We start from the raw sequence: 15339 nt of genomic DNA on the forward strand, positions 1-15339 counted from the left end.
CCGGCGGCCGCGCCCCGCGCTGACCCGCACACGGCCGGGGTCGGCGGACAGCGCCGTGCTGGAGCGGGCGGCACTCACGGCGAAAGCGGGGCAGGCGGCGGGCTCCGAAGGGCTCGGGCTCCGAAGGGCTCGGGCTCCGAAGGGCTTTCGTTTCCCCGCTCCGACGCGGCGCCGGCCCCGCCCCCGGCCCGCCCCTCGCGCGGGGCCTCGTTGGCCGCCGGCGCGCGGCAGTGACGCACCGCCCGCGGGCCCGCTCCCTTCGGCGGGTCCCGGGCAGCCCCGCCCGCGCGGAAAACGCTGCTTAATAATTTGTAAATACACGGATATACAAATGTTTATCGACCGTGTAGCGTAGCGGAAGGTAGGAGTGTTTTTAGGCTGGAGAAGAGGAGGCTCAGGGGTGACCTTATCGCTCTCTACAACCCCCAGAAGGAGTCGTAGCCAAGCGGGGATCGGCCTCTTTCCCCCAGCAAGCACTGCCAGGACGAGGGCACAACCTCAGGCTACGCAGGGGAGGTTCAGGTTGGACAGCTGGAGGAATTCCTCCCCAGAAAGGGCGATTCGACATTGGAATGTGCTACCCGGGGGGGTGGTGGAGTCACCATCCCCGGAGGTGTTAAGGAAAGCCTGGAAGTGGCACTCCCATTGTCTAGTTCCCATGGTGGCGTTCAGTCATGGGCCGGACTCGATGACCTCAGAGGTCTTTTCCAGCCTGATCCTGGGAGCCGTCTTGTACTTTGCATTAAGCTCGAACCCTGGGGAAATACAGCTCAGCACACAAGTCTGAATGCTTAGTCTCACAAAACCAAAGCAAACACGGTAGGTATCGAGAGAAGGAAGGATCCTGCTTGAGAAGTATAGCTCATGGTTATGTAGTTGCTGTTAACTGTATGTCTAATAGGTTGAGTTATGGCAGGACAGGAAGATGAGGAGGAGGAAGTAAAACATTGACTAGTCAGAGCATATCTTTGGAAAAGAAAACCTGCACTTCAACTTGGGGGAAGGGGGGCACAGCTGGATTATTGAATTGCCTGTTACACATTCTGCAGTTAAATTTGACAGTTGTTGCTAAAGCTCTGGAGCAGGATGCTTGCCTGGAATGGGAAAAACAACTCAAACAATGACTATGGGAAAAGCTATCTATGGTAAATGAAGAAGGGGTCATCATGCTGCTTTTGATACACAGTAATGCTGAAGCCAGTATGACTCATCAGTCCCGAAATTAAACATCCTGATAGTGAGATGAAGATGTGATAGGACAGACCTGGTAAAATACCCAGAACCAGTAAGTGATACTATGGATAATTTATCTAAAGTTGCTGAGCTGACACAGCTAGCCTGGAGACCTATGACTGACAGTAACTTTATACCGTCAAAGCCCAGTCCCTAATTTTAAGGGCATGGTCTTTTAATATACCCCTTTCTTGAAGTGTATGTGTGGAGATTTCTCCCTTGACTGGGGATGCTGCTCAAGGTTACTCCTCATGACTGAGCAAAAGAAATTAGTCCACAGTCATGGATGAATAACATTATCTCAACTTAATTGGGTTTTCTTCCCCAGTTTTAATACAATTGCTTTAAAACAACTGCTTCAGTATTTCATCATAGTGCACTGTAAGAGCTGTTCCACCTCCTATACTTTGTGGTAAATAATTCTGATAAAGATCTTTTGTCCAATCATTATCAAAATAAATCATACATATTTATATATCTGGTTTGGCATCCTTAAATCCTTCAGGACAAAGTTGTATAAAGGTTCATTTTCACCTATATAATCCTTTCGACACGAACCACTGACAGTCTGGGGCTAAGAATGGATCCAGCCACATCCAGGCTCCTCTGAGAAGGATTTTAGAAAGCAAGGGGGCCCTGTCTTCACCTCGTGACTCAATGGGAGGGCTTCTTTAATAATTAAACTTTGTCTGAAGCTCCCACTCTGCCTGTGACAGGCTCACCACACATGGTATATTTTTCTTGCACAAGATTGTCAGATTGGCCTTGGACTCCACAGATCCCTCAGTGGAGGTCCCTCAGTGGAGTAAACATCCCTCAGTGATGGTCTCCTTTTCATTGCACTCCTTCCCAGCTCTTCCACTGATGCTGACAATGTATTGCCCTGAAAGTGTCTGATTATCACACTACCTGACAGCTGTCTTCCAAGGGAAAACAGCAAGTCTTGAACCTGCCCAGCATCGTCTGTGACTAGCTCAGTTGTAACCTGACATCTGGAAGCACTTGATGCCATCCTAAAACAGGCAACAGTTCAGGGCATAACATCACCAAGGGCTCAACAAAGTAGAACCAAGTAGACAACAAGTAGAAAAAAGCATCCAGACCTTAGAGCAAAGGAGAGCACACTGCAGATATACAGGTCTGCTTTTGTCAGTGAAAAGCTTTTTTAAGTGGGCAATATTAATACTTAATCCCTCTCTGTGGACATTTACACACTGTGCACCTACCAGTAAAAGTGAAAACAATTTGGAATACACCACTTACATTCTTTGCATTCTAGTGAAGACACACTCAGAAACCAAACCAAAGATTGCCACACCAGGGGAAGTATTATCCTTCTCTGCAATATGCATAAACACCAACATAATAAAATAAATATGTATTTTGCAAAATGAAATGAGACAAAAAGCATAGTATGGAAGAGATACCGAGCCGAAGAATTCGCAGTCCTATGTAATCAGAGTATTTTCCTTCTATTCCTCTTCATTGGAAATGCCTGTTCCACATCAGCCTATTTCATTAGCATTTTGAGGAATGCTCTTCTCTTGCTCATTCTAGGAAGCATCTATTCACAAAAGAAACTCTCAAGAACACACACAGAAAGTGAACATTAAAAGAGAAAGAAGAATACAGAATATATAATGTCTCCACAAAAGAAACCTTACACTAAAGTTTTAAGCAAGCTGCCTGGCCCACTGATCAGGACCCGCCTGTTTAAATCCTATTGACCAAATATGTCAGAATACACTGGTTCCTTAGGACATCATTCATGCACCTTTTTATTGGGATCTTTCTCGGGGAAAGCAGGTAAGAGCTAGCTATTGTAGCTTTTAAATTAGCATTAGGGTAGTCACAGTCTTGAAGGATTGGGCTTTGATCAGCTCCTGAATACAAACATTGTTCAATTAACTTTACAGTAGTCACACTGCATACAGCAATCAAAACATGAAGTCATTAAATTAGATAGTCTGTTTTCTCAAAAAAGTCTAAAGACAACTAGAAGACATCTCAGTGGCTGCACCAAAAAAGACTAATGCAGAAATGGATTTACATTTTTGTTCTTAAACAAAGTAAAGATAGAAACAAAAAGGTATATACAAAGAGCCAAAGAAATATTACAGATGAAAAGGGCTTCCCCATCCTGTTCTCACAGTGTAAATGTCCTTTCCATGTAACAACTAAGTCAAAAGCATAAGCCACTAGAAAATGGAACTCAATAGACAAATACATGATAGGATAAGGCAAGACTTGATTGGTCTCTTATGAACGAGTGATTTGCCATGAGGGTAGCACAATCCATAATCTCAAGTTATGTCTTGTAAACAATAAAATGAAAGTGCTTAATTCTGTACCTTGTGGTTGTCTACAGATGCTGCTTTCCTACCCTGACAACAGGACATTTCAGTAATTTGGAGAGAAGCACACCTGAAGATACAGAGGTTCTTCTGCTGCTCATTATATGTTTTTAAAGTCATTGCTAAAAATTTGTGGATGTGCTGTTTCCCAGTTCTAAAACCCTTTATGTAAAAACCTGAAGAGGGAACAAACCAAAGACACTACATAAAAAGAACACTAGCTAAAGATTTCTGGAAGATTTAATCTCCTTTATCCCTATCTAATGGAAAATGGGCTACATAAACAGAGCAAGCTGATGGCCAGCAGCTAGTTTACAATGCACTTGGAGCCAACAGTGTCCATATCCCACCCTTTATCACCTTTAATGCCAAAGGCTGGGATGACTAGTTGCCACATGAAATTCAAGAGGAAAACCCACAATGGCACTTTTTCCCGATATACCTATCTCCTGCCTGCTGGTGGGGGTGGCCAAGTTCTCAAAAGGCTTGGGACATTCCCTCTGCTGCCTGAAATAAGAGATGCTGATGTAAACATGTAATTCATTAAGGAAAGGACAATGATGCAATACAAACTCATTCATTACATTGAGCAGCTCACAAGCTAATGTGAAACCTTAGCATTTGTAAGTCAATTAGCCAGCACAAAGGCAGTTAGTTCTCTCACAAACCTAATTTTGTTTTAGAGATCAAGCTTCTGTGCATTCATTTGGAAAACAAGATCCTTCTTCCAAATACTGCTAGTTTACAGCTCCAGTCTCTTCACAGGTGCCCAGTCCACTCCTCCAACCAAATACCATTAGGTTGATTTTAGGCAGCACGGGCACTGAGTCTGCAGTAACAATGTTCAGATAACATAGTAGCTTTCACTATAGGAAGAATCCTCCTCAGAGTCCTCACTGTCACAGTTGCTCATTGACAAGATGGAGTAGGTGGTAGACGGGACACTGCTGTCACTGTTTGTTGCTGGTTTCACCACCACATTCTGTTTCTCTGCATTCAAAACACAGATACAAAAGTTAGCTGTGACCACGGTACACACAAGTGCTAAATTACTACTTGTCTTTGAAACTATATTTTAACTTCTCACTGTCAGTTTGCAGTAAGTCTTTCAAGCTGCAGGACATAGTCCTTTTTCATTTCAGTTTTCAGCATAAAAGAACAAAGGAATGGGAGTTATTTGCTTGTTTTCTTAAGTGCTCTAAAGTGTTCTGTATGTCTTTTCCTATTAAGGTAACACAGATGAGGAGGAGACTTCACAGGGACACAACTGGCAATTTCAGTGTCTTGCCAGGTAAGAAAAGTAAAAAAAAAATGTAGTAAGGGACTCTCAGACAAGTACTGATTGTTCAGGACATTTATAGCTTCATCAAAAATTTCATCTATTTAAGACTGCAAGCTCTTTCTCATGCCGGGGCTACTAAGACTCCGAGAAAGTTTTCTTGGAAAGCCTTGACAGCTTCTTAAGTGCCACTTCCAACATAATTCTTCTTTTAACAGGTATATTACTTAGGAATTAATTTTAAATAGACAAATGGTTTTCTTCATTTCAATCAAAATGTTTCCATCACTGCATGAAAAGAGGCACAGAATCCATTTCACCTTCCAGTAAATTTAAATGATTTCCTACTAGTCATTACTTCTGAAGGTAGGCTATTTTGTTTGAACAAGGATGAACACCACTAGTGTAGCACACAATGGGCTGCAATGAAGGCACCACTTCAGCGAGTGCCCATCAGCTACCTGACCAGACACTTCAGGAGCACTGTGGCACTCTGCCACAGCATCCAATGCACAAGGGCTGCCTCAGTTCCTTTACAGAGATAAAAGCAATACTTGTAGCTGAGCCAGGCAGCCTCTCAGCAATGCAGCACATCCTGAGGGAATCAGACTGAAAGGGTTACATAGGTTGTAATTTCAGGCTTGAGCTAGCACTGCTTAGTGATGTTATTCTATGTCACCATGGCACATCTGAAAGTTATCAAAAGCACCTTTCTTTTGGTAAAAATGCAATTTGATATATTGCAAAATTAAGGATCATGCACTCATCGCTATGAAAGGAAAGCAAAACAATTACTTAAGAGAACACAGCAATAGAAATTTAAGGAGTAGCAGGAACAGACATTACATTTTAGCACCTAGATACAATGTCAAATGCTCTAGAAAGAAATTTAGAAGGAAGCAGACTAGGAATAACCCACACTGGGGTTTTTATTAAAGCAATCAGCATCATGCACAGTATTTTAGCAACAACTAGGCAAGATGTTATGCCTGTAAGCCACAGTGGCTTTAATTCCACAAAAATAAACATGTCAGAGCAACTGTCAGTTCAGCCATACTTACATGATATACCACTGTCTCTTTCAGAGATTTCCTACATAAATCTAACACACAGAAAAGAATTTGGAGCTTCTTGTCAGGTCTGCTGAGTTTCTGTAATTATGTACTCCATAGCTTAATCAGAAATGCCTGGTAAATTTTTCAAGGACCATTTTATGTATTTTTGCTTTTATTAAGTGATCTCTTTGAAAGAGCATAACCTTTACCATGGTTAAACTATGTTGTCCCACCAGACTGCAGAGTTCATACTGAAGTCTTTTTCCAAACTTTGTACTAATTTTATTTTACTGTGCAGTAAAGCTAGTCAGTCAAAAGATCTTTTTTTTTTTTTTTTAGTGTTTCTGCAGCATTCCCTGAGCATCTTCTTGGTATATAGTTGCCAAAAAAAGTTGTGCAAAATAGATGGAATAAGATATTGCACTCATCATGCCACATCCACCCACCTCTCACCTTTCCGCTCTCTGATAAGGCTTAGGCGACGCTCTTTCATTTCCACATCCAGTTTTTCTACCATCCTGTTAATGCAGTTATCCAGCACCAGAGAGCGTGTCTTTGATTTGATCTCCTGCCTGCAGATAGGGCACTCCACTTTACGTTTTGTCCACTCCTTGATACAGTAGGAGCAGAAGCTGTGTGCACAGTTCAGAGTGACTGCCTGTGGAATTCAGCAGAAGGATACTGGTCACAGCGTGCTTGCACAGGCACTGTCAAGTAAAAGCATACTGAATACATGGAAATATTAGATTAATATTTTGTACAGGGAAAGACTGGAGAGCTGAAAGCCTTTAGGGCCTTCTCAGGAGTCACACACCTCCCCTGCCCCCACACCCCCATGCCAGAGGTCAAGCCAGCGTTACAAGTCAGTTAGTGGAGTCACTGTAAGTCACAGCAAGTCAGAAACAGAAAAAAATAATTAATTTTATTACAAGTTATGACAGTTTAAAAAGGATAAATTATGGAAAAAAAACTCAGATACTACAAAATAGCATCTTAATACACTGAGAAACCAGAAACTAAAATTTCAGTTAGCTCTTAGCCATTATAACAAGGCTAATTCATCCAGCTTCCCACAGTAAAAATACAATGTAATGAAATTGACCTACTAGAAAACATGAACAAAAATAACAGTCTACACAACAAGCATAGCCTATTACTTGTCAAATCAAATGAAAACAGACCAATTTCTCAAAGAAAGAGTTTATCTGCCCAATATAAACATCCCAGGACTTGACTGAATATGGTACCTCCCTTCTTTTACTAAACTCTCCATATATCTAAACCTCAAACAGTCCAACTCTAGTCAGCTTAAAGCAAGGTCCACTACAAAATAATTCTTCCCCAAGTAGCTGTCAGCAGCAACTCAGAGCATCAGTTCAAAATCCTACACAAGTGCTCCAAACTTATGTGCACTTTAGGATTAAGTACTCATTTATGCAGATAGAGACATTAAAGCTGAACTTGCTGTCAAGCAAAGAAGAGTCAGGGCAGACAGAATAGATGTCTGGGTCAACTCTTTCCCATAAGAACTCACTGTGGGTCTGTTGGGACTGTTAAATAAGTGAAGTAAAAGAAACTGGCTTAAATATTGGGTTACTAGAGCTATGGAAAGATTCTCAAGTCTCTTTTTTACCGGCAAACCTATACAGGTTTAAACATACCTCGATAAAGTGTTCAGAACAGATTGTGCACTGCAACTCATTCTCCAACACATCATTCATCTGATTCAACACCTCTTCTTTTTGAGCTCTCACCTTTTCCTTCTCCTCCTGGTGGAAAATGTGTATCAACAAAGAACAAGGTTTTTCTCAATTGGCAGGAAGTGTGTGTGCAGGGGAAGAAAATTATACTGCAAATCTCCATGTGTCAAGTGGAGTGGGTATCACATACACAGATCTGTAATCTCTTTCCTCTTTGTCATCTCAGCAGTACTGAGAATATTCCCACCCACTACTAAGAACTTGGAAGGAAGAACAGCAGCCATTTTTTTTCAGAATCTTTTCCAACTTGTTCCTGGCAAGAGTTTGGCTTTAATCAATATTTCTTTTTGGTGTTGGATATGAAAAGCAGAACACCCAACAGACTAAACATCTCAAATGCTAAAAAAGGAAGCAATAAAGTTTAAGACATTTACTTGCATTTAATAACCTAATAATCTTTTTGTTCTACTTGCTGAGAGTTAAATTAGGCTGATTAGGCTAGGTACCTGCTCTAACTTCTAAAAATAACAGGAAAATTCTTCTAATTGAGAGCTATAGTTGAAACAGCAACAAATTTCCAAAGATAACATTAAAAAACAAAGCACGCTGTCAGTGGTGGATAATGTGATAATTTCCAAAATTAAGACACAGGAAAAGATCTCCTAAATTATTTTCCGCTCATCACTTTATGTCAAGGGCAGGAAGAACCATGGCTTATCTCATTCATTATTCAAATTCCATGTTGGTTCAGTCCTACACTCCCTTATAGAACTGCTGTCACAATGCAGTTTTACTTAAATGCACTTTAACTAAAAATGAAGCACCTCACTTTTCAAACACTTTTGGTTTGTTGGTGGATTTTTTTTTTCCTGTTATTTCTAGTTTGATTTTTGTTTGTTTTTCAAGGAAAGGGTGCAATGGGCTCATCTCTCTTCCAAAACGGACTGTTCAGGTGCTTTGGGCTTTCTTTATGATTGAGAAAGATCTCATAACAACTGTTCAATTCAACACCAATTTATAAAAAGGACAAGGTGCCTTCTCTCCCCTAGTGTCAGCTGCCACCTCAAAACACAGAAATGTTGCAATATAGGAGGCCAGGCAGAGCCAAGACAGATGTTAAATAAGCCATCTTGTCTGCTCATGCAACATATTGTGTTTCACTTATGAATAAAACTAAGAGTGCAGTTATTCCTTACCTTGGTTTCTTCCAGTTCTTTATTCTTGGCTTGAATTATCTCCTCAAAATCTCTTTTATTACGATTCAGTTCTTCCATCAAAGCATGATGCTGTAACAATACCATTCCAGAAGTTATAAGAGTACCATTATAAGCTATCCTATTAAAGATATGTGGTCATAGTCATAAGGCTCAGCACACTCATTTCTCCTATTCTCCTCCTAGAAGAGCAACACATATAAGTTGAGGTGTTAAGGTAGTTTATCCTTAACTTAAAATTGGAATGCACTGCTAGTTATTTAGGACCTTCCCAGTGCCATCACACTTTGTATTCCCTCTTCCAGTTTATTCTTTCACTTCAGTTAGGTTTTTCAGTCACCTAAGGCAAAGTCCTTGTATTCTACCAAGAAGTCACAACACTTGGAAAGATTTAAATATCTGAATTACATAGTTAGACCAAACCTAGACTCATAATCACTTGCCTCTTGCAGGACCTGGGCCAGCTGTTCCTTCAGATTTTCCTCCCCTTGTTGACACTTTTCTCCCTGGGTGGGGTAAGAAGTGAAGGGGAAAAAAAGAGACTTGAAGAACATAACAGACAGAAAATTACTACCCTGCACACTCTCTTTAGAGGATATGCTTAAAGAAACAACACTGATTTTCAACAAATGGCAAGATGTTCCACTCTACGGTTACATGTGTACAACAGAAATTTAAGCTATCATTTATGTGATGAGTTAAAATGGATATATCATTTACAGTTCCATATTTGGAATACCTCCACATTATTCTAGCTCAAAAGGCACCAGCATATTCATAGAAGCAAAGAGATCAGCAACAGCTTAAAAGCTGCAACTCTGATTTGAGTACATTCAAAGACTTCAGAGATACCTAAAGCTCCACATAAATGTCCCATTGTTTCTAAGGGCACAACTCCAAACCCTCTGTACTTCTGACACTGGTATCTTGCCTTTAGCAGTAGACTTTAAGGAAGTAACTAATAAATTATTAGACTCACTCCAAGATGAATCCTCACCTTCTTTAACCAGATTTTGATTTCAAATTCAAACAGATTTCAGTCTGTTACCAAAAAAAGCAACTTATTGCATATACTTACTGCTTAAAGGTACTTACAGATTGCAAGAGAGGGTTTTTTGAAAGCAGGAAAATAATCTCCTTCCCTCTAGGGATTAAGGCATGCAGTATTTCATTGACTCTAAAAACAGTGCACTTGCCAGGCAAACTGGGCTTTATTTCCACCATATACTAGAGAAATTCACACTTAAAGTGATTACTTTTCAACTTGTCCTCTCTATAAGCAAGAGAGATCAGGTAATGGCTTTCATTTTTTTATTTAAAAACATGTTTTTTTACCAACTGAAGTGTTTTATTTTGCACCTTTTTCTGAACTCCCCATGCAGCCAAATCTCTTCTGTCTCTGCAATTTCTTTTGGTATGTCCACTTTCTTTTGGTATGTGCACTGTGTTACATGCTAAGTTAAATACTTCCACAAAAACTTTCGCAGGGGTAAATCACACAAGCACTATTTTTGTTATTGTACAGTTCAAGAGCTGTTTTGGATCAATGCCTTATACAAGGCATTCCATCAAAGTGAAGACACAGGCCAAAATTATTGCCACCATTATACCTCTAGCTTCTGCTGCTCTTTACATAATGTCCTCTCCAGCTTTTCCACCTGCTGCTGCTGATGCTCTTGTTCCATGCAGAGCTGGTTCTGCAACTCCTGCAGCTCCTGCTCCATTACTAGCATCTCCTTCTGATCACACTTCCTGCATTTCTGCTTCACATTCAGAACTGCAGTCTGCTTCTCCTGCACTTTGACCTTTAATTTCATTGTATCTTCCAGAGATTTCTTCAGCTTTTTCAAGCCAGTCCATGACTCTACAAGACCACAGCCTTTCTGGTCCTTCTGGGGGAGAGTCACAGCTTTCTTGGAGTGAACAGGGCTACCATGCACTGGATCACTATACCCCTCACTGGGCCCAGGAGCAGGCAGCTTGACATCCATCTTCTCTGTTAGCCGTCTGGCCTCTTCTGCCTGTACCCATGATTTATCTAAAGGTTCATTGGCACAGGACATTCTGTCTCTTTTGCATTTGGAGTTTGAGAAGCTTTCTGATTCACATGTCTCCAATTCCTCCAAACTAAATTTACGTTTAGGTCTTGAACACTTAGCTTTCCCCAGGTCACTTCTTTGGGCTAAAAAGGGTCTAATTTTCTCCCATTCGTCTTTAATTACTTCGTACTCATATTCAGCAGTCTCTCTGTTTTCCAAAGGCACTCCCAACTCGATACGGTCTCCTTCAGCAATCGGATAGACTTTTGATGGATCCAGGCGCTGTTTATTAAGCCAAACTCCATTTAGACTCTGCCAATAAACACAGAACCACCAAAATTTAATATGTAGTTACAGCATCCTCTGAAAGTTATTTCTGGCAACTGTAAATAAACACAGCCAACCTCTTCAGTGCTCAATCAGAACAAGATACCTCTTCAAATAAACCTTGTAATATCCAGTTTATTGGCTCAGTGTTGCATTTCTTACAATTACGGCACTGTATTATTTACTGCACATTATTCTTGCATTACAGATTTTGTGGACAAGCACCAAGAACAACATTTTGACATATGTACTCGTGCAGAAAGAAAATAATGAACTCTGAGGGAAAAAAACTGCACAAAAGCTTCAGAAATAAGAACTAAATAATAAAGACTCCACAATAGATCATTGTCAGGAACATCAAATACTACAGTAATTATTCTTGACAATTAATGTTACCTGAAATTACAGGGAAAGAAAAATAGGAAATAAAAAGAAGCATTGGCTATATGCCTTGAAGAAAACAAAGTTTTTCATAAGTAAAAGGAGACTGTAAAGAAGGAAAATGTTCATCCAGAGATAATGTTCAAAACACAAAAAGGTTTCAAAATTAGCTCAAGAACATTTTCAAAAACAGCAAAACTGGTCTGTGCTCATGATGAACTGCAGAAACACTAGAAACTGACATATCTCAATGAGATTCAATGAAACAAGCTGACCAACTGGTCAATGATGAAAAGAGACAGGAAGTGTTAATAGATAATCTAGGGTAGATGTTTCTTATCGTCCAATAACATTAGGTTTTCAAATTTATACATGTAGTACAAGTTTAAGAGCAGTGTAATTTTAATAGCAGCCACCCCATTCCTTTCCGACTAATCTGCTGTCAACCCAAATACCTTTCAAATCTGCATGACGTGTTGAACATTTTTGTCCTACCAGTGCTGTTTTAAAGCAAATTACTCATTTTACTGTTTTCAGACTGAATCAGAAAGTGATCATGATATAAAAAACAGAAATCAAAGTGAGACCCAGTTGAGGACTCTGACATCAACATTTTATCTAATCAGCTGAGAAGAACTTTCGGGAGAAACTCATTTGAACACAACATGAAGCATGGCTTTTCTAATACTAGATTCTTGTTGAAGTTGATTATAATCAAAGCAATTGTATCACTACAACAACGAGTTGCACTTTATCTTTTCATTAGCACTACAAGAATGTTATCCTTTTGAAAAGATAAAACCCTGTATCAAAATTCATATAGGATATTTTTTAAGAAAGCGACACCGAAGGTTCACAGACTGCAAAGTGCCCTTGGCCAGGCCACACTGGTCTGAATAATGCTAAACTAAGAGGTAGATCTACATACAGAAAGTAATCCCAACTGCAGCAGACTGAAGTTTCCTGCTGGAAGTGCACAACAGGCAAGACACAATCCCTTCTATCCCACTTATGCTGTATCATAGCCCATACACTGCTAGATCCAAAAGAATGGATTCTATTCAATGTATCTCAGGAGTATACCTTGTTATCCTTGACAGTCCACTGCCCTTCTGCATTCTGCTGGAAGACACAGTGCTTACGAGAGATCATCAAGGGACAGGTTTTTGACACCAGCTGGTACGTGTTATCTAATCCTCGGCCAACAGTCACCTAAAAATAAAGTAGCATAGTTACTGCAATCAGTAATGACATGGTAAATTCAGTTTATGGCATTTCAATTTAAGTACAGCAAAACTCTATATCAATATCTTATGGTTATTTCCAAAAGGTCTGGCATAGTATGATTTTTTTTTTAATTTAATTTTAAGAGTATATAGAAAATAGAAGCTTATAAAGTTTGAAGTATTATCTTTCTCTCCCACTGAGGAAATTTTAATTTCTCTGAGGCACGTTACAACTTGGTTTCATGGAAATCTTCCTCAGCGGCAAAGCTGCTCAAAGCCACTCAGATACAACTCTGTCCCACCTCAATCATTACCTAACCAAATACCATTTCTTCAAACCAGCACTATTGTGTGTGGGTCTCAAGACTACTTCTTAACCTCTTCTTTTGCTAGTTGCATCTGTTCAACCATTTGTGAACAGAAAAGATACAGGAAAAAAATAGCCCAGAAAACTGCCATCAAAAAAAAGTGCACACTCAACATTGTCCTAAATACACAGTACTTTTGTAAATCACACCATCGATCTTATGGCTCAGAATCTAAGCTACATGCAGCTCATAATCAGTAGTAAAAGTGATCTAAGTAACTGCATTAGACTAATACTATTTTCTGGAAGAAGGCATATATTTGTAGTATTGCACAGTATCTTTTTAAATCTCATCTGATTTCAGATTGCCATTTAAAGCACATCCCTGCTCTCCCTCCCTCTGCTGCCTCCTCTGCACACTTCTCTTAATTAATCCGCATTACCTGAGCAGTTCTCACCTTGAGTTTAGAGCAAGAATTCAGACCCCCGTGTCATAACCAAAAGCAAGGAAGCAAACTAAGATAACAAAAGCAAACTTAAACATGTTAGTGCCTACCTCTTAAATGTTTCATATAGTTTTCTGTCAGCATGGATTGCATACATAAGAGGTACAGAGACTCAAATGGATAAAGACTCCCTTCTTCATGAGGATTCAAACATAAAAGCAGCTTTGCATTTGTCCCTGCAGTGGCATCCTCAGGGCCCAGTCACACACGTCTACAGGACCTCACATATCAATATGAGTGAGAGCAAGCAGGGGCAGTCATAAAATTCCCCCTTGATCAAGCTCATTTAGCAAGCAGGGGTCCAAGATGTTACCACTCACCTGCTGGAGTTCAGTGCTGCTCACAGCAGTACCGGCAAATCACATCCCATTCCCACATATGAGCAGTGTCCTTTAGCACCAAAGTGGTCACAGCACCAAGCCTGATAGTGTTAAAAAAGTGTTTGGATAACATCCTCAGGCATGTGGTGTGATTCTTAGGACTGTCCTGTGCAGAGTCAGGAGCTGGACTCAGTGATCCCTGTCAGTCCCTTTCATCTCAGCATAATCTATGATTATGATTTAAATCTCCAGCAAAAGCAGTTTGTACTCTGTGGCCTGGCACACCTACAGCACCTCCCTGCTGCAAATGACAACCACTGTGCATACAATCAGAATAGTAACATACCAAACTGGATTCCCTGCATAATTATCAGTGCCTTGGCTGCAAGTTGTTAGCGCCAGTCCTTCACCGAGGAGATCTGCAAATCTCAGGGCTTCAAATCCACAATGGGAGAGTAACAAAAGCATACGTTTGGATGGGTGCCTTTTGCGGTGTTTGAACACAAGGCCTTGGCCACAGCATCACCCATACCACCTGATTTTGACCACCGGAACAGCACTCCTTTTACGCTGCCCCAACGTCATCACACGTCTTTGCCTGCTGGGTTTTAAAGAAGAGTACCAGGGCCCATTTTTCAATTTAAAAACACAATCGCTAAGAAAACGGCTATTCCCGTACCGCATCAAAACAATTTAAAAGTGACTTCATTTACACCTGAATACCTTATGCCTTAGGTACTGTTAACCTCGCCAAAAGCACCACCTTGTTAATTAGGCTATGGGCTCCCTTCGTCCTCACTTACGTTACCGTTACACGAACAACTCTATCTAAATATGACATAAGAATGTAAAGACATAAACAAGCGAAGGCTCGTCCAAGGCCACTCCAGCGCCTGGGTCCGTCTTCCACGACCGGGGGCGTTACCGGGGCTGAATGGCGCCCGCCCGGGCGGCTCCTCCGAACGGCCACGAACGGAGGCTGCTCCTTAAGCGGGACAAGGCGGTGCTTTTTCCTCCTGGGAAGCGCTGTAAGAAACACGAGACCCCACCAAACTGCGCCCCGAGAGCCGTGCCTGCCCCCCCGCCCACTCCGAGGGGTCGGGGCCCGGTGCGGCTCACCTGCGTGCCGGCCTCCAGCAGGAGCCAGTCGCCGCTGGCCCCGACTCGGCGGAGGCACCAGGCCAGGCACGGCACGCCGCGCACCGCCATGGCGCCCGCCCGCCGCGACCGGCGGGAGCGATCTCCGCGGCGGGAGCGATCTCCGCGGCGGGAGCGATCTCCGCGGCGGGAGCGATCTCCGCGGCGGCAGCGATCTCCGCGGCGGCAGCGATCTCCGCGGCGGCAGCGATCTCCGCGGCGGCAGCGATCTCCGCGGCGGGGCGGCGCTCGCAGGGGCCG

The 15339-nt window shown here is 41.7% G+C and overlaps 1 protein-coding gene across 2 annotated transcripts; it reads right to left on the reverse strand.

Annotated features, from left to right (window-relative positions):
• Nucleotides 1-2983: 2983 nt before the first annotated feature.
• On the reverse strand, nucleotides 2984-15283 carry RNF8 (ring finger protein 8). Of its 2 annotated transcripts, none has more exons than XM_077782017.1 (8): nucleotides 15061-15282; nucleotides 12666-12794; nucleotides 10446-11186; nucleotides 9279-9341; nucleotides 8818-8907; nucleotides 7583-7690; nucleotides 6375-6579; nucleotides 2984-4577 (listed from the first exon to the last, which is right to left on the reverse strand). In XM_077782017.1, exons 1-8 carry the CDS (start codon nucleotides 15148-15150, stop codon nucleotides 4432-4434), a joined length of 1572 nt encoding a protein of 523 aa, XP_077638143.1. In that variant the 5' UTR covers nucleotides 15151-15282; the 3' UTR covers nucleotides 2984-4431. The 2 variants fall into 2 exon arrangements, with proteins under 2 accessions (XP_077638143.1, XP_077638144.1); XM_077782018.1 differs by having other exon boundaries at nucleotides 4429-4577; nucleotides 6368-6579; nucleotides 15061-15283.
• Nucleotides 15284-15339: the final 56 nt, after the last annotated feature.

The sequence above is a fragment of the Lonchura striata genome, chromosome 3 (genome assembly GCF_046129695.1).
Source record: "Lonchura striata isolate bLonStr1 chromosome 3, bLonStr1.mat, whole genome shotgun sequence".
NCBI lineage: Eukaryota > Metazoa > Chordata > Aves > Passeriformes > Estrildidae > Lonchura > Lonchura striata.